At 39.3% G+C, this 20367-nt stretch overlaps 1 protein-coding gene across 2 annotated transcripts; it reads right to left on the minus strand.

Moving 5' to 3' along the window:
- Positions 1-226: 226 nt before the first annotated feature.
- On the minus strand, positions 227-16426 carry LOC115742094 (cysteine proteinase COT44-like). Of its 2 annotated transcripts, none has more exons than XM_030676207.2 (4): positions 15925-16426; positions 14688-14923; positions 14413-14553; positions 227-365 (listed from the first exon to the last, which is right to left on the minus strand). In XM_030676207.2, the coding sequence occupies exons 1-4, from the start codon at positions 16349-16351 to the stop codon at positions 261-263; spliced, it is 909 nt and encodes a 302-aa protein (XP_030532067.1). In that variant the 5' UTR covers positions 16352-16426; the 3' UTR covers positions 227-260. The 2 variants fall into 2 exon arrangements, with proteins under 2 accessions (XP_030532067.1, XP_030532066.1); XM_030676206.2 differs by lacking the exon at positions 227-365 and adding an exon at positions 13617-14175 and having other exon boundaries at positions 15925-16424.
- Positions 16427-20367: the final 3941 nt, after the last annotated feature.

Here is a 20367-nt window from a genome sequence, read left to right on the forward strand (position 1 = left end):
CAATTATGGGAACCCACAGTAATCCCCGAACTCAAAGCCGATCGATGTTGCACCTTTCTGGAAGTTTTCCCTCTATCCCGGGCTTCATGAGATGCTGATGAGCTCGATGCCACCACTGATTCCCATTAAGGAATATTTACTAGCAGGGTTCCGCGTGGTCTTGACGAGGTAAGATGCCTCCATAGGGATCCTGCATCATAGCAATTGTTGGCCAAGTTCCTCTCCATATTGATGTATCCGATCTCGCCCCACTCGGTGGCTCACAAGTCCCTCATGAGCTGGTACTTGACACCATGTTGCCTCCCGTATCCGACAGCAATCACACCATGGTCCAATGCAGTTCCACATTCGCCAGTGAACATGCCCTGCAGATTTCAGGGGGGTTTAGGTTAGTTACAAAAGGCATTATGCAGTGTCTCGAAAATCCTCTGTTTTATGACTGCAGAACTAATTTAATTCCCAAGCGGCTTCATCCTCTGTATCACAGTCCCAATTTCAATCCATCATGGGATCTGTTTTTGATAGAAAACTAAGTTTCATTGCAGCCACTGATTGAACAAGATAACAATGTCTTAGGAGTCAATCACATATTCATAAAGTTGGAAAGCTCTGCCTCCAGCTTCAATGGCAACACTTCATGGGTTTTTTTTTTTTCGGTCCAAAACACTTCGTGGGTTTACATTGCATAAGGCCAAGAGACATAAAAAGAAAAGGAGTGATTGACTTATGTCGGTGTGCATGTTTGATGTTTGTGACCATTTGGGTTGTTGTGAAACAAGTATTCTACTCATAAAGGAGCTTAGAGAACTTCTTGGTGATGATTTCAAACCCAGAAATGTGGCACTATGATAGGTACATAAGAGGAAATTACGTGAGAAAGCTATAGCAGACCAAGTCAAATCCCAGTCAACTGTTTGCTAACTGGAGCTTAATTGGAGGAAGAGCTTACAAAAAGCTAATGCTGGATATAGGCAACCAAATCCACGTCAATTGATTGCCAGAACTCTACAAATTATAAAACTTTTTGCCTACATATTTTTGAGCTGTCCGAGTAGTTATTGAGAAGGAAGTACTACAAAAGCAGTTCCGGAGCCTATGGAACAAGGAAGGAGTGCACCGCCGAAGATAGAGAAATCAGTAAGTCGTGAGAGATGACTCACTAGAATGGTCATTTAGATAGGAAGCATCCTATACTCTTTGCCTCAAAGAAGACAAACTAGCAGCAGCAGCATCAACTCCCAGCTTTATGATACTTTTCCTATTCCAAGCATCCGAGCTTGTCTTATGTTCGGGAACCTCGGCAATGGGACTCAGCAACTCTGCTTCTTTCGGGTGTAGCGACACCATGGCTTGAGCTTTTGTTATAACCAAATGCATCATCATTCACTGTATAAAGTATCTTCTTTATTGCTCTCATAATCTGCCGAAGTAGAAGTTAATAGGTGTCTTCTTTATTGCTCCCACAATCTGCCAAAGAAGAAGTTAATAAGTAATCAGTGTTCAGACAGCAACAGAGATGAATAAAACATGTATGCCTGAAACAAAAGGCAAGTATGCCTATGCCTGGAGCAAATGCTTGATAGAAACATTAAGAGTAGGTATTCTATTTCAGGTTACTGGCCCAAGATCTCAACAGCTCCAAGTGTTTCAAAGTAGAAATTTCTCTCCTCAAGACTATCCACTGATGGCTTCAATTCTATTATCCGCAGCATAATTTTTATTTTGACCGCCAGAAATTACCAAACTTGTTTAATTACTTCTCACTTTGAGTACCTTTTCATCATATGCCGAACTTGCGGTTAAACCACTTGGAGGCCGCCCTATCTACAACATCAACAGTTATGCATCTGAAAAAACAAAACCAATAAAGATTTTAACTTTTATTTGCAAAGAAAATCTGATAAGCATTGCAGAAGAGACACTACCCTCGTTGCTAAGTTAGACAGACCACACAGGAAGGCCCCTCTTTATCCTTGGTGATCCTACTGTCTACAGAGTTGTAAAAACTGGCGACATTTGATCAAACTGTTCAACTGCAGGCCCTTTGGTTCAATGAATTGTTTCAGAACCATCGACTTTTTACCTTGTCCCTTTCTTTTCCAATCTAATCCCAAATTATTAGGTTCGAAGAAGACAAAGTAGTAGCAGCAGCATCACTTGAGAACCTCAGCAATGGGACTCGGTAACTCTGCTCCTTTCTGGTGTGTAGTGACACCAGGGCTCGAGCTTTTGCTACAACCGATGCATCATCATCTGCCAAAGAAGAAGTTAATAAGTAATCACCATCTAGACAGCAATAGAGATGAACAAAGCAAGTATGCTTGAAACAAAGGCGAGGATGCCTATGCCCAGAGCAAATGCTTGATAGAAACATTATGGGTGGGTATTCTATTTCTGGTTACTGGCCCAAGATCTCAATATCTCCGAGTTTTTCAAAGTAGAAATTTCTCTCCTCAAGGCTGTCCACTGGTGGCTTCAACTCTATTATCTGCAGCATATGTTCTGCTTGCCAGAACCTTAAACATTCGGCAGGGTTTAGGTTAGTTATAATAAGGCATTATGCAGTGTCTTGAAAACCCCAGGCGGTTGTGCATTTTTTTCTATCAATTGGGGCTCTCCCTCTCTGTTTAGGTTATTTATAACAAAGCATTATGCGGTCAAATCCCAGTCAACTGTGTGCTAACTGGAGCTTAATATGAGGAAGAGCTTAGAATAGCTCAGGCTGCATATAGGCTGTCAAATCCAAGTCAACTGTTTGCCAGAACCTTAAACATTAAATGACTTTTCGAACATATTATAGAGCTGTCTAAATAGTTAATGCGAAGGAAGAACAACAAAAGCAGTTCCCAAGCCTGTGGGACAAAGAAGTAATGCACCGCTAAAATCAGAGGACTCAGTAAGTGGTGAAAGATGACAAACTAGAATGAACATTAGATTGCAAGCTTCCTAAATTCTTTGCCTCAAAGAAGACATAGTAGTAGTAGCAGCAGCATCAACTTCCGGGTTCATAGTACTTTTCCTATTCCAAGTATCCGAGCTAGTTCTTTGTTCGGGCACCTCAGCAATGGGACTCAGTAACTCTGCTTCTTTCTGGTGTAGCGACACCATGGCTTGAGCTTTTGCTACAACTGATGCGTCATCATCTGCTGCATAAAGTAACTTCTTTATTGCTCCCACAGTCTGCCAAAGTAGAAGTTAATAAGTATCTCCTTTATTGCTCCCACAACCTGCCAAAGTAGAAGTTTGTCAGTAATCAGCGTTTAGACAGCAAAAGGGATGAACAAAACAAGTATGCCTGAAAGAAAGGGCAAGTATACCTGGAACAAATGGTAGATAGAAACAGTACAGGTGAGTATTCTATTTCAGGATATTGGCCCGAGATCTCAATATCTCTGATTTTTTGCAAAGTAGAAATCTAACTCCTGCTCAAGATTATCCACTGATGGCTTCAAACTCTATTCTCTGCAGCATAATTTTGTTCTCATTGCCAGAAATTACCCGACTTGTTTAAGCACTTCTAACTTGAAATAACATTTCATCATCTGCCGAACTGCGCTAGGCATTGCTCTGGACATCTTGGGTCTGATCAGTCAAGCTTGCAGAAGGATCGACATAGATGTAGAAAGTATATACCCCTGGAAGCCCTATCTCCAACATCAAAAGATTTGCATCTAACAAAACGAAAACAATAATGATTTCAATTTTCATTTGGAAAGTAAATCGATCAAGCATTGCGGAAGACGCTACCCTCGTTACCAAGTGAGGCACCAACACAGGAAGGCCCCTCTTTATCCTTGATCATGGAATAAATCTAGCAACCTAGTATATGCTGTTTAGCGTACTACAGAGTTGTAGAAAAACTGGAAAGCTCCATGATTGTGACATTTGATCAAACAGTTCAAATGCAGGCCCTTTGGTTGAAGGCATTGTTGCAAAACCCATCCACTTATCACCTCGGCCCTTCCTTTGCCAACCAGCACCCAAATGAAATGACATGGCAAAAACAAGAAACGCCAAAAGACCGAACAATTTCTTCTCCAAAAGGGCAAAAGCTTTCCTCACGAAATCGCCCAAAAAGGAAAACCCTTAAAAAAAAACACACACACACACACACAAAACAAAAGGCAAGGGGCATTGCCATTGCCATACTGTCGACCTTTTCTTCACAGACCCTGAGGGAGGATCGAAAATGGCGGGGCCCCGTAGAAATCTATTCTTCATGTTTTCCTCCCCTAAACTTTCTCTAATTCTTTTCGGACGTCGGATTTTCGTTTCTCCCTCCATTGAGAGAGAGAGAGAGATGTGGGTCAACTTACTTAAATGGAATTTAGGGAAATATTACTCAATATCTCATTAATTTCACATCAGGTTTGCATTAATTAACCATTTAAGAACACATAGTCGGGTAATCCAAATTTCTACTTCTTCCCCCACATTACTTAATTGCGATTCGTTTTTCTTAAAATATCTCGTTAGTTCTATTAGTTTATTCATCAAATATTAACGGTTTTTATTTAGTGAGATTTGTGTTTTCTGATAAACATACCTTTTTAACTAATTTATTTTTCTCCGTCTTTTTTTTTTTTTTTCATTTTTTTTGGGAATCACGGGTAAAAGAGACATTTCCTTTTAAAAATGATATGAAAATACAATTTTACACTTTAAAAATCACGCACATTGCACATGTTAATGGAAAATATAAGTCAGTATTAACGGCGGTAACAAAATGGAAGTTCGGAGAGTTTAATGTGTAATCTGGGAAAGTATTTGATCTTTCGGAGCGGACGCAAATCTTTGCTTTTGCCTCACGAAGGTTGAAGAAGCAATAGGCGGAGGGGGTGGAAAGTGTGGCTCCTCTCATGAGTTGATCGTCAATCTATTTCCGGAAGTAATTCAAAAATGATCTCTGAGTTAAGCAATTTTTTTGGGTGCATAATGCATATCTCGTTAAATTCACATTCCTTCTACATTCTTTAAGATTTTGAATATAAAAGGTATGGAGGTATTTTTGACATTTTATTGATGGACGAGTATTCTAGAGCAATTTTCATGAAACAAGAGAGCAAATCGATTTTCCTGATTGACCAAAAAAATGGCCATATAGTCGAGTTGGTCGATTTATATAGGGAATTGCTTCATCAAGAGATTGCATCGAGTACGAATTAAATATAAGACCTTGTGTTATAGTTCAATTTAGAGCCATTTCAACTTCAAATCAACGAGAATCTCTTGAAAAATGGAGCCATTTCACCAGCAAAATATTTATTTTATTATTCGAAACAAAAATCACACATGTAGATTGCATTCACATTAAATGACTTTCTATAAGTGAAAGACTTAAAATAAAAAATGCATGCAGTTTTAATGATGAATGATGTGACCTTCTTGAAACAGAAATGCGTTCTATTTGTAGTACCTCTTGTTCCCACTCAATTAGGTTGAATTTAGTGACCTAGTGCATAAAATTATAGTATCCAAACAGCAGCGTAAGAAATTAAGGGCTTGGTCGTATATCATGTTGCAAAATTAATAATGGGTGCAAAAAAACAAATTTTGAGTTCTCTTCCTAAGCTAATCAAGACAAAAACAAACAAGAAGAACAAGTGAAATTTGTTGTGGTAGGCCACATTAGCATTATCTGGTGGGCTTGATGTTTGCCTGCACTAAGCAATCAATAATGTGATGGTCTAGCATTATCTAGTGGCCACGCGACACGTGGTAGCTTACTAACCGTTGATTTGCCTGAACATGAATTACACATGGTAAGATCCAATCCGTTAACCATTGTAACCATCTCATTATAAATTTGAGTACGTTGGAGGGAGACTTTGCAATTGAAAGCTCTAATGACTTGCATGTTTCCCACATATACCTTCTGTAGTTAAGTGAATTGAAGCAATGACACTTTTTCTCCATTGTTATAATTAAAATCGTATGATCCATATACATTTTCTGCTACATCTTGCTTACTGGCCTCCTCCACTTGTGTCGCTGTCTAGAATTTCAGTGTCATTGCTTATCTCCATGTCTACTATGTATGTCTGGATCCCGGAGCCTCCTCCTGCACTTTTGTCGATCTTTAATTGGTCAGACTTTTTTGGCTTCAAACCTTTTTACTTGGTCATTGAGCAAGCAAACCAAAGATACACAAGTTCTTTGAAGCTGATGGCAAGCTAATTAGAAGTTTTTCTCATGTTGGCAAGCTAACAAGAACAAATAATGGTAAGAATACAAACAAAAGTGAAACGTCAAGATTAAGATGCACAATCTACAACATCACGGATACGGCTTTTGGCATGCCAACAAAACTAAATGGGTGAAAGCAAATTCAGGGGAAAGATTCAAGATTTGTGAGAGAGAGAGACGATTTCGCCAAATCCTAAAAGGAGCTACTTTGACGACGAGCGAGGATACTAACCTTGAGGGTAAGCGAGCAAGAGAGGCGGCCGACTCAAGCGAGGCGACGGACTGAGACTCATTGGACATCTTGTATTTTCGGGAAAGTAGGAAAACAATCAGCACCTAGGCCGGTTTCAAATAAGATGATAATGTTAGATATTTTAGCAGTTTTGAAGTATTTCTGAAGGCTTTGATAATAGTTATGATCAACTATAAAGTTTCCATTTTGTAATGGTTTTACAACGGCCGTATAACAGCTTTCTATTCGTCATATAACGACTTTACAATGGTGATATAACGATTCTCTAACGGCTTTCTAATGGTCATATAGCGGTTTTGTAATGTACGATTTATGTCTTCATAAATCATCTATTATTATACAACGGCTTTATAACAATTTTTCAAAAGCTCTATTTTATCTTGAATATAAATTGAACTTCAAGAGATAATCTTATTATATACCAAATTACCAAGAGAATTTCCTTTCATTCTGTTACTTTTCCTTGCTGTGTTATACACATAACGTTGTTCATATTCCTTTTAATATTCGGTGCGGAATATAGGAGAAGGTCTGTTGTATCTTGGGAGGATGACCGTTAAAAGCCTTATGCATCGAGTTTGTACTCCGAGCTGTGGAATTATACTTAAGGATAGTGCTTGCACGCCTTAGATAATTGTTTTTACTTTTTTCGTCTTTTCCAACACATTTTCCATAGTTGTTATTTTTCATATTATTTAATATTTTTCCAACAGATAATTGGGTTGTTAAAATCAATAAAGCTAAATGGGTGAAAGCAGATTCAAGCGGAAGTTTCAAGATTAGAGAGAGAGAGAGACGATTTCGCCAAATCCGAAAAGGTGCTACTTTGACGGCAAGCAAGCATACCAACCTTGGGGGAAAGCGAGCAAGAGAGGCGGCTAACTCGGGCGAGGCGGCGCGGGCAAGGCGAGGCAGCGCGGTGTCGTCGTTGTGCGAGAGTAGAGAGCCGAGGGCGACAGAGTACTGGAGGGACAAAGAGCGAGAGAGAACATGATGAGATTAGGGCGAGTGAGGTAGGTAACGAGTAGAAGTCGTTTATAGTTGAAATGATGTATTGCGTTTCAAAAGGGCGAGTGAGGCAAGTAACGGCTACAAGTCATTTATAGTTGAAATAAGGTATTGCGTCTCAAAAAAATTCAAACGCTAAATGAAAGGGAAAAGACTCCCGAACCAACTGGTCCAGGCCGAACCGAAGCGTTCGGAGTTTAAAGCCAAAAATCTCCTCCACTTCTTGCAAGTTGTAACTCAGCACAACACATAACGTGCATCGTGATTGTGCTGCTGAGTGGCCGAGCTTCTCCTTCGGGATCCGCACCTCCCTAGAGAAGACAATGGGTAGAAACGACTCTGAGGATGCTGAGTCTGTGTCCGGGGACCTGGAGGGCGTTCTTGGTCCTCTTCCAGAGCTTGGGGGCCCATTTTGCGGGGACTGCGGAGGCCCAAGATGAAGAAAGAGGCGGCAGGTCGTTGCGAGGATGGGTAAGATAAGTCTTGCGGTGGTGCGGAAGGCGAGAGGGTGGAGGGGGGATTTGGACAAGAGCTAGGAAGAGGGAGAGGGGAGGAGAGAGAAAGTGTGAAGTTTTGGGAGAGAGAAGTAAGGGACTTTGTTTTGTTTAGCTCCTTCGAGAAGAAGAAAACAAGTCCATAAGTGAATGTGTCATGTTCCTAATGTATATAGGATTCTTATCTTTAGTGTTTGTTCTATAAATTCTTTCCTTTTTCTTCTTCTTTGGTTATAAGCTCGACACGCAAACTAGGACAAGAGTATTTGTTGAAGAAATTGTTTATTTCTTCTGGAGTAATCCGAGTTTTTTGACCAAAAAAAAGTAAGGGACTTTGTTTTATTTAGCTCCCTCGAGAAGAAGACAACAAGTCTATAAGTGAATGTGTCATGTTCCCAATTTACACATGATTCTTATCTTTAGTGTTTGTTTCCGCAAATTCATTTCTTTTTTCTTCTACTTTGGTAATAAGCTCAACACGCATACCAAGATTGGAGTATTTCTTGAAGAAACTAATTATTTCTTCTAGTGTAATCAGAGTTTTTTCACTAAAAAAAAAAAGTAAGGGACTTTGTTTTGTTTAGCTCCCTGGAGAAGAAGACAACAAGTCGATATGTGAATGTGTCTGGTTCCTAATGTACACAAGATTCTTATCTTTAATGTTTATTTCTGCAAATTTTTTGCTTCTTTCTTCTTCTTTGGTCATTTGCTCGACACGCAGATTAGGATAGGAGTATTTGTTGAAGAAACTATTTATTTCTTATGGAGCAATCCGAGTTTTTTCATCCAAAAAAAAAAAAAAGTAGGGGTTTTGTTTCGTTTAGCTCTCTCGAGAAGAAGACAACAAGTCGACAAATGAATGTGTCATGTTGCCAATGTACACAAGATTTTTATCTTTAGTGTTTATTTTTGCATATTTTTTCTCTTTTTTTTTTTTGTTGTCATAAGCTCGACATGCAAATCAGGACGGGAGTATCTATTGAAGAAACTATTTATTTCTTCTGAAGTAATCTAAGTTTTTCGATTAGAAAAAAAGTAAGGGACTTTCTTTTATTTAGCTCCCTCGAGAAGAAGACAACATGTCGATAAGTGAATGTATCCTGTTTCCAATGTACAATTCTTATCTTTTGTGTTTAATTTTGCAAATTCTTTTCTTTTTTTTCTTCTTTTTTGGTCATAAGCTCGACAAGCAAAACTAGACATGAGTATTTATTGAAGAAACTATTTATTTCTTCTGGATTAATTCGAGTTTTTTGACACAAAAAAAGTAAGGGATTTTGTTTTGTTTAGTTCCCTCGAAAAGAAGACAACAAGTCAATAAGTGAATGTGTCATATTCCCAATGTATACTGGATTCTTATATTCAATGTTTATTTTTGCAAATTCTTTTTTTTTTTTTGTTCTTCTTTGGTCATAAGCTCGTCTCGCAAACCAAGATAGGAGTCTTTGTTGAAGAAACTATTTATTTCTTTTAGAGTAATCTGAGTTTTTCGACCGAAAAAAAAAACATAAAGGACTTTGTTTTGTCTAGCTCCTTCGAGAAGAAGACAACAAGTCGATAAGTGAATGTGTCATGTTCCTAATGTACACATGATTCTTATCTTTAGTGCTTAATTCTACAAATTCTTTTCTTTTTTCCTCTTCTTTGGTCATAAGCTCGACATGCAGACCAGGACAAGAGTATTTGTTGAAGAAACTATTTAATTCTTCTGGATTTATCCCTGTTTTTTTACCAAACAAACGTAAGGGACTTTGTTTTGTTTAGCTCCCTCGAAAAGAAGACAACAAGTCAATAAGTGAATGTGTCATGTTCTCAATGTATACATGATTCTTATCTTTAGTGTTTATTTCTGCAAATTCTTCTCTTTTTTCTTCTTCTTGGGTCACAAGCTCGACATGCATACCAGGACAGGGGTATTTGTTGAAGAAACCATTATTTCTTCCGAAGTAATCCGAGTTTTTTGACAAAACAAAAAAGTAAGAGACTTTGTTTTGTTTAGCTCCCTCGAGACGGAGACAACAAGTCGATAAGTGAATGTGCCATGTTCCCAATGTAAACATGATTCATATCTTTAGTTTTTATTTCAGCAAATTGTTTTCTTTTTTTTCTCTTCTTTGGTCATAAGCACGACACGCAGACCAGGGCAGAAGTATCTATTGAAGAAACTATTTCTTTCTTCTGCAGTAATCTGAGTTTTTCGACAAAAAAGAAAAGTAAGGGACTTTGTTTTGTTTAGCTCCCTCAAGAAGTAGACAACAGGTCGACAAGTGAATGTGCCCTCTTCCCAATGTACAAATGATTCTTATCTTTAGTATTTATTTCTACAAATTCTTTCTTTTTTCTTCTTCTTTGGTCACAAGCTCGACAAGCACATCAAGACAAGAGTATCTGTTGAAATTATTTATTTCTTCTAGAGTAGTCCAAGTTTTTCAACCAAAAAAAAAAAAGAGTAACAGACTATGTTTTGTTTAGCTCCTTCAAGAAGTAGACAATAGGACAATAAGTGAATGTGCCCTATTCCCAATGTGCAAATGATTCTTATCTTTAGTGTTTATTTTTGCAAATTCTTTTCTTTCTTCTTCTTCTTTGGTCACAAGCTCGACACGCAGATCAGGATAGGAGTATTTGTTGAAGAAATTATTTATTTCTTCTGGAGTAGTCCGAGTTTTCGACCCAAAAAAAAAAAAGTAAGGGACTATGTTTTGTTTATCTCTCTCGAGAAGAACACAACAAGTCGATAAGTGAATGTCAAGTAGCCAATGTACATAGGATTCTTATCTTTAGTGTTTATTTCTGCAATTTTTTTTCTTTTTTCTTCTTCTTTGGTGATAAGCTCGACACGTGGACCGGGACAGTAGTATTTGTTGAAGAAACTATTTATTTCTTTTGTAGTAATCCGAGTTTTTCAACAACAAAAAAAATGTAAGGGACTTTGTTTTGTTTAGCTCCCCCGAGAAAAAGACAACAAATCGAGTATTTTTGCAATGTACACAAGATTGTTTATCATGTTCCCTGTACACAGATTCTTATCTTTAGAGTTTATTTCTGCAAATTCTTTTCTTTTTTTCCTCGTTTGGTCATAAGCTTGACTTGCGGACCGGGACAGGAGTATTTTTTAAAAAACTATTATTTCTTTTGGAATAATTCGAGATTTTCAACCCAAAAAAAAAAAAGTAAGGGACTTCGTTTTGTTTAGCTCCCTCTAGAAGAAGACAACACATCCATAAGTGAATGTGTCATATTCCCAATGTACACATGATTTTGACACATGATTCTTATCTTTAGTGTTTATTTCTGCAAATTCTTTTCTTTTTTCTTCTTCTTTGGTCATAAGCTCAGCACACAAAGCAGGATAGGAGTATTTATTGAAGAAACTATTTATTTCTTTTGGAGTAATCCAAGTTTTTCGACCCAAAAAAAAAAGTAAGGGACTTTGTTTTGTTTAGCTCCCTCAATAAGAAGACAACGAGTTGATAAGTGAATGTGTCATATTCCCAATGTACACATGATTCATATCTTTAGTTTTTATTTCTGCAAATTGTTTTATTTTTTCTTCTTCTTTGGTCATAAGCATGACACGTAGACCAGGACAGGAGTATCTGTTGAAGAAACTATTTATTTCTTCTAGAGTAATCCGAGTTTTTCAACCCTCAAAAAAAGTAAGGGACTTTGTTTTGTTTAGTTCCCTCGGGAAGAAGACAACAAGTTGATAGGTGAATGTGTCATGTTCCCAATGTACACAGGATTCTTACCTTTGGTGTTCATTTTTGCAAATTCTTTTCTTTTTTGGTCATAAGCTCGACACGCAGACCAGGACAAGAGTATCTGTTGAAGAAATTATTTATTTCTTCCGGAGTAACCCGAGTTTAATTTTGCTTACTGGTAAGGTTATCACTAATTGTGACAAAATTAATAGTTTTAATTGCATTTTTTATGTTATCAAGTAATAGTTTTTGGAGTTTCAATGAAGTTAGGAAATAATTGGAGACTGGATTAGCGATAGTCCAGTTTCATGGATCAGGAGACACAATCAAACCTTTAATTGTCAATACAATTAGGGCATGTGAGCAAAGGCGAGAGCCATCAAGTAATCTGTCAATTTTCCAAGATTGCAATGAAGTTCTAATCAGTCGAGTCCGTGAGTGTTCTTTGAACGTATGCAATCAACTTCCATATTTGTCGGTTTCCCAAAGTGGCCCAAAACATCATAAGGAAATAATCAGTTATGTTTCCCAAAGTGGCCCAAATTTGACAAACAAAAAAAATACTCTTTCCAAAAGACATTTTCGGGGCAGATATTATGGTCTAGGTAACAAATGTTACGATATCATTTTTTATCATGAATTATTTTATTGGTTATAGTGAAAAAGGGTTAGAAATGGCAAACCATATTAAAGATAATTCACCACGACAAATAAAAGAGCGTGCACGGGAGAGTATTTGGCATATCGCTTATTTGACCTTTTTATGAAAATATATATTTGTTTTAATTTAGGGACACCAGGCCGATAAATGTAAACCTATGGAAACCCCCGTAATCCTCACAAACTAGTTAAATTCAGACACTTGATCCATGCAAGTCGACGAGACCAGAGTGAGTGGTGGGATTGAATCTCCTTAAGATGACCGTATCCTCATTTCCTTGGAAGCCCTGGCTAATGCCAGATAATCTCTACCGCACGGCAATGCCCACCACCATTGATTACCCTTCACCACCGCTTTATTTGAGCATCACCGCCCCGCCGCCACTTCATGACCGCTAGGGAGGAGTTGCCAATGTCGCCATCGGTGCTAGTTGCTCGCGGCTGCCTCCATGGCACTCACGAAAGAGACCATTGCGCTCGGAGTGTGAAAACATGTGTATCGAGTGTGGTCTCATTTTTCGATCCTTCCTCACATTGAAAATGCATGCTTTGCTAGCCCCTTCTCATTGAACCACCCTCACGAAATCCGCCCGTCTCAATTCTTCATCCTAGAAGTTAAGGGCGCGCGCACATGATAACACTTTTCTACTAGAAATCAACTTATGAACAGAAGTTAATTTATCTACTTCTCCTCAAAAGCAAAAGTTGATTTTTCTACTTCTGCTCTAAATTGATTTACGATCGGAGAAATTCGTTTGTTAACGGTTGAAAATTTCTACTTTTGAAACATTATTAACAAAATCTTTTGCAGCGGGCGGTCGGCTGCGAGCGGGCGATGGAGGTGGGCGTGGTCGAAGAAGTGATTCTAAAATGGAGAAGTAAAAAATTTTTACTTCTCAAAATTGGCCAAAAAATCTTGCCAGAAATTGAAAATTCTACCATAAGTCAATTTTTTACCAAATAGATTTCTACTTCGACAATGTTTTTACCAATCCGTCAGATTGACCTCTGGCAAAGAAATCAAAAAACAAAAGTGTTATCATGCAGTTCCTACAACTACTCCGTCACCCCTAACTTAATGTCTATAAAATTCTTCTCCATGATTGCTTCCCAAGACTGTTATTCACCAACCAAGGATGTCAGGTTTCTGATTCGAAATCGGAGAAAAACTTACTAAGGAAACCTGCAATTACCAGCATCATTCCTGTCTTTGGATCAACATACCCGTAGAATCAGGGGAGGTGAATATTTATGCCGAGATACACAAGGGAGTGGAGAAAGATGAGTGAGTAATGACAGAAAATAATACGCGAAAGAAAGTTTCATTGACGACTTGACGAGTTACAATAACTATTACTTCTTCAGGTGCAATTCTTCGGAATTCAGATATCCATGAATTGAAAGCTATTTACAGTGGAATCATAAGAGAACCAGCCCAATGTGCATCCATATTCCTTCCTCCCTCCCTTCTGTAAACCAACCTCCAGGAAGGACTATGACACAATTATGTGAAAGCAGAGCGATCGCTGAACTCAAAGGCGATCGACTTTGCACCTTTCTGCAAGTGTTTCCTCCATCCCGCGCTTCAAGAACTGCTGACGAGCTCGATGCCACCACTGCTTCCCATTGAAGAATATTTACTATCAGGGTTCTGGGTGGTCTTGATGGGGTAAGATGCCTCCATTGCGATCCCGCACTTGCCATAGTAATTGTTGGCCAAGTTCCTCTCCATCTTGATGTATCCGCTCTCGCCCCACTCAGCGCCCCACGAGTTCCTCACAAGCCAGTACTCAACACCATGCTGCCTCCCGTACCCGACCGCGATCACACCGTGGTCCAATGCAGTTCCACATTCGCCGGTGAACACGCCCTGCAGATTTCAGCGGGGTTTAGGTTAGTTATAGAAGGCATTAATGCATTGTCTCAAAACTCCTCTGTTTTTTCAGACAATTCTGTAGAACTATCTTAATTCCCACGAGGCTTCAAATCTTCTGGATTAGTCCCAATTTCATATCCACCATGTGATTTGGTTCTGATAGAAAACTAAGTTTCACTACGGCCACTGATTGAACAAGACAAACAAAGTCTTTAGGAGTCGAACACTCACAGATTGATAAAGTTGGAAATCCCTGCCTCCGGCTTCAATGGCAACACTCACGGGTTGATGAGCCACAGCCTTCTTCAAGGCTCTCTCGTCAAATGCCGGGACATCCTCGTACCCATCAATGGTCACGACCTTTGAGTTAACCTGCAAATTTTTGTTGCGCAATGCCAACAATTAGAACATGCAAAATCCGAATCCTCACGAACCCAATTCCAAAACTAGAATAATGTCCAGCTCAACAACTGAATGGGAAATGAAAAGGACTCCGAACTACTGACCACAGACGCATCACAGGTCCCATCGACTCCCGTGTAAGGGTAGTCCTGCTCGGTCTCAATGCCGCCGTTGTCAATGATGAACTGGAAGGCGTAGTCCATGAGCCCACCGTTGCAACCGGCATCGTAGGACCGGTCACAATCCACGAGCTCTTGCTCGGAGAGCGATATGAGCTCGCCGGTGAAGATCTGGTTGATTCCTTCCACTGCAGCTATGGTAGAGAAGGCCCAGCAGCTTCCTGTTAAAGATCAACGAGGCAAACAGATGGGTTCATTTGTGATTTATTACAGAGGAAGATCAATACACCACAAGGGAAGCATGTTTGATCTAATGCCAAAACGTTTTATGGTTCATCCATCTGAATTCATTTGTCAACTGCTGATGATCACATGGGTCTAACTTGATTTGAGTAAACCACAAGTGACGTAGATACTTTATGAGTCTACCCATGTGGTGTTTAGACTTTCCTGTTTCCCTTTTTTTTTTCCCCTTTTTTTTCTTTTGGCTAAAATGTGATGTTAGACTTAAAATTAAATAATTATTTATAATTATGACATTTTTATAATATATAACAATATCTTTATTGTTGGGCGAGGTGAGAGAATATCTTGCCCAACAAGAAAAGGTGGGGCACCAATTTCAACTCTCTTTTCTCAGCCAATTAGTCCAAACCAAACTCACCATTCTTTTTGTTTTTCATGGGCAAACGGTCAAAACTACCCTTCAATCTACATCACATGCTATCTACCCAAACCTTAAAGATTCGCCAAATTACGAGAACATCCTCGCCCCTCCTAAGATTTAGCAACATCTGCCAAGGGCAGAGGGGGAAAAATTACCTTTTTTTCTTGTTGCAGTGTCAAAACAAACAAGATCGCGGATCAAATTGGGTTCAAAATCTCTTGGACAATAGAACTGAACTACCTCAAAAAGATTATTAGCTTCCGATTTCAGTTTTCGAAAAGCCATTATATATCGAGTGCGATCTTCGAATCCATAGATACTTGTCGATCCGGGAAACATATGTGCAGAAAAGGGTATCGAAATTACGATTAAACCCACTCTGACGATATTCAAATTCATGCCTAAACCGATTCATAAGTGGTATTTCACATGCTCAGCTAAAAGTTAATAAAGAGAGGTTGAAGACTATAAATGGGAGACTTCGTCTCCAAGAAACGAATATCATCATCCGATTGGGGTGGAAAAAGCGAGATGGGGGTCAAGATGTGAAATTACCGCAAGCTCCCTGGTCCTTGACCGGATTAACGGCGCCCCGGGCCCTCCAGTCGACGGCGGCCGGCAACATGTCGTCGGGGCGGGCGGCGTAGCGGTCGCTCGCGCGCTTCGCCTTCGCCAACCGGCGCTTGGGGTCGCTCCTCATGCCGAGGTAAGTGGCGCGGTACTCTTCGTTGGTGAGGTCGGCGAACCGGGTCATCCCGAGGGTGTACGACCGGTTGAGGGCGTTGCGCTCGTCGACGAAACGGAGGTTGTCGCGGAAGATCTCGAAGCGCCGCTCCCGCTCGCCGAGGCCGTTGTAGGACTTGCCGTGCCTGGCGAGCCAGACCTCGTACATGCCCATGACCTCCTCGTCGGTCCTCGCGGCCGCGGCGAGGGCGAGGGCCGAGAAGAGGAGGAGGGCGGTGGCTATGGCCGCGATCGCCATGGATGAAGAAGAAGAAGAAGAAGAAGAAGGACGATGAAGGAGGAGGAAGGATAGTGTTTGCGAGTGAGAAGGTGGGATAGAGGGGGAGATTATAAAGGCGATGGACGGGAATTTAATAATCGAGTTTAATATCAATACCGAAAAGAGAGAGAGAAAAAAGAAGAAAAAAAAGGAAATATATATTTTTTTAAATGCAAGTTGGGGATGACTGGTGACCGGTTGTGCCGGTACGTGCTGCGAGCGGGGAAATCGGAGGGGACCTTTCATGGAAGCGGGGAGGCTTTCGTGGGTCGTTCTCGGTCACTAGAAAAATGCAAGGCCAATCCGGTTTCTTTGACCGCGGTTAGTTGACGAGAGTTACTTTGGGTCTTTGGTTTTTGTACTCTTTCTCCGATTTGAATCTTCTTTTCACCCCCGTTCGTTGGCACCAATGACTCCTCGGACGGGGATCTCGGTAGGAGTTACGGATAAATCGATTACTCGATTTCGAAAATTTTCAATATATCATTAGGACTAAAAGTCGATTGAGTGTATTGTTGATTTTATCAACTTTCTCGAAACCAATAATTCTTTCTAATGTCTTAATTTCTACGATCAATTTACACATCAACATATTATGGATGTTGGCTCGACTAACGTGTCTACCACCATGTCATAGCCTTTCTTAGCCACATCATACGTTTAGTAAGTTTCTTTGTTGCAAACACCAAAGCAAAAGCTCGTGCTTTTTTCGATTGCAAGGTGGGGTCGTTCTTCATCTCGTGGGTCTTAAGTTGGCAGGTTTTTCTTAGGAGTTTGGCCGAGAGGATGAAAATCGGAAAACAGCCAATAAATTTGACGGCAGAAAGTGAATCTAACCTCTCTAAAAACGTGATTTCACTTTCGATAGGGAACAACGTTAGCTTGAGTAAGCGGGTGTATATCCCAATCGGAAATTAGACTTAAAATTGAATCTTATGAAGTATAATCGAGTTCAAAAGTGTTTAGAGGTGGAGTTGCAAGGCTTTTCATGTGATGGGTGTATGGCCACTCGCTCGTTTTAAAACCTCAATAGTCAACCGAGAATGCGTCAACTTCACGATTCCTCACTCGTTGAGGATTACTTCTTAAGGAATCGTGTTGGAGTTGTGGAATGTGTTGGAAACGTGTAGTAAGCCCTATTCACATTATAATTCGCAAATATGTCACGTTAAATAAATGGAAAATTATTTTTTTGCCCGCAATTTCTCGGTTAAAATCTCTATTGGCCTTCAAATCACTAAACTGTGGATCTCATGTGACGTGCTCACCCTCCATCGGCAGAGATGCACGCACGAGATCTTTGGCCATCAACTTGGAGATTTTCTAAGGAGAACGTTCAGTCGAAGGAGTTAGAGTTTTTCTCTCGCACGACAATAATTTGTTTTATCGAATGTGTTACATATTATTTATGGAGGCCAACGATGACTAGATGTCATGTATGCGTTTTGTTTATGGCAACCGGCTGGAAGAACGATAATGAAATCTGTGATAATTACCTCATGATGTTCTAACCAAAAAGACGTTAAACTCACGTTACTCAACTTCATGCATAAGAATTTTATGATGCAAGGTCTATAGTACCTGAACGAGAGAAAATAATTAATCGTTTCTTTTTAAGCAACATAGATATTCTTACCTGGCTACTGAATTTGCTTAGAACTTCCTTAGTATTTGTATTTTGCTTTACCTATGATTGATGACGACGGAATACTGCATTAGTTTAAAACGTTAAGGCCCTTTTACTGTTCTTTATTGACGCCAGTACCACAACTTTGCCACGGCTCTGCCTCGGAGAAAGTTCTGGTAAGAATGAATTTTGCAGTCTTTTATGAGTAATTGTATTAGGATTCCCCCCTTTCACCTAATCGTATGACATATGGAGCGATCTGTCGGTCCATAATAAAGTCTTGGACCGGATACAATTTACTAACAATTGCAGACGTGGTGGTTAAGTCATTGTTGGTTTTCCTACGTGGCACATCGTCAAGTCTACGATTTTCGGTGAAAATGGCCGGAAGAACTATGATGGAAACTGGAGCAAAAGTTTTACGACTAAACTGTCAAAATTGAAGAGTTTAAAATTTAATTGACATCTATACAATAAATTTATGGCTAATTGGATAATTTATCTCAAATTTATAAATTCAGTCATAAATTTTTTTTTTATTTTTTTACAATTGTGCCAATTGACATCCGTACAAATATGCAAATTCGAGCTCGGATAATTTCCCCCAAATATGCAAATTGACATCCGTATAATAAGTTTATGGCTGATTAGATAATTTTCCTCAAAGATGCAAATTCAAGCATAATTGCAACAGGTTCGTGTTTTTTTTTTTTTTTTTTTGTGGTTATTCAACAAAAAGCTTAACCACAAAAGTACTAACAACACTTGGTTAATTAGCCATTAACGAAAAGCTCAACCGCAAAAAGTACTGACAAATGGCTCATTAGCCGAAGGAAGAGCGATAAGTGAGCCTCACCAAGAAGCCCACATGGACATAGGTGTCTAGTCAACAAAACTGAAAATAACAGGAAAGGAACGACAATCGAGACATTTGTCAAAATTCAAAAAATTCTCGATGACTCCGCCGAGCGACAATATTTCCAGATTATAATATTATCAAAACCAGCTTATCTTGAAGGTTCTTTTTAAAAAAAATAAAAATATATTAATTTGTATATATTTTAAAAAGCCTGCGAATTTCGATTTTTCTCTCTTCTCTTCTGCAACATAAAACATAAAAAGAAGTCTGCGAAATGACTGCGCCAACGGCAAAGGAGCAAGTAAGCTGGGGACATTGGGAAGTGACGGGAGCCAATGAAGATGAGCCCGAGCCGAACATGTTCGTTTGCCGCCGGGGCATGGGGCGGGGTGTTTCCTCGTTCCCTGTGCAAATTACACTCGAATGTTTGGTTTTATACGACTCTACGAAACAAAATGGTAGTCGAACGCCACCTCCAACGTATGACTTTTCTCCTTTTTGGACGGCCAAAGTTTTCAAAAGATATATGGTTTAAGCAACCGCAACTGAATCATCGACTTTGTGATTGAGTCTATGAATGTTTCCCTCAAACTCATCTAATTTATGCAATCGGGTCATTTCCCTGTGTTTTTCCTATCTCGCTGACGCGGGATTTGGCATATGCAATGTTGACAAAATTTCATAAATTTTAAAAAAAAAATAGAAAAAGAAAAATTAATGAGAGATGGGAGCGCCGCTCTTCTAACCCCGAGGGAGGGCTCGGATAGTCCTCGTGGTCATCGCACGAGTTGATGGCTGTGACGGCAAAAGGTCATACCACGCTAAAACTAGGGCCCTTGCTCTCTTTATATGTTGGAGGGGTGACAACATCGCCCCTCTCCTTTTTATTTTTCATGTTCCTTTTCTTATTACAAAAAATAATTTTTAGTATTTTTTTTATTTGTTTTATCTCTAACTCTTCTCTTTTTGATTTTGGCTCATCCTCTTTGCGGAGCGTGGGAGTCGAACCCCGCATTTGCGCTACTAGCGTCTCCATCCCCTCAAATCCTCTACCAGCAAGGGTGCATGTCTAGTATTGTGTAGCCTTTTTTTCTTTTCCGGAAGTGCCTCTACATGATGACTTTTCGAGAAAAAGTGTCAAAAAAGTCATAAACCTATTGCATTAGTGTCAATTCAGTCCAAAATCTTTTTTTGGTGCCAATTCAATCCTAAACCTTTTGTATTGGTGCCAATTAAGTCTCAAACCTTTTATTAGTGTCAATTCAATCATAAACCTTTTACAATAGTGCCAATTTAATCCTAAAAATTTTGCATTTATGCCAATTGAGTCAATTCGGCCAATTTTGATTGGAAATCACCGGCATGGACGTCAATTATCCTACGTGGCATGGTTGGCGCTAACGTGGATATTTTTTAATATTTTTTGATATTTTTAAAAATAATTTTGAAAAAAAAATGCTTAAAAAATTATTTGAAATATTAAAATAATATTACAAAAAGTCCAAGTTA

This window comes from Rhodamnia argentea, chromosome 11, assembly GCF_020921035.1.
Source record: "Rhodamnia argentea isolate NSW1041297 chromosome 11, ASM2092103v1, whole genome shotgun sequence".
Classification (NCBI taxonomy): Eukaryota; Viridiplantae; Streptophyta; class Magnoliopsida; order Myrtales; family Myrtaceae; genus Rhodamnia; species Rhodamnia argentea.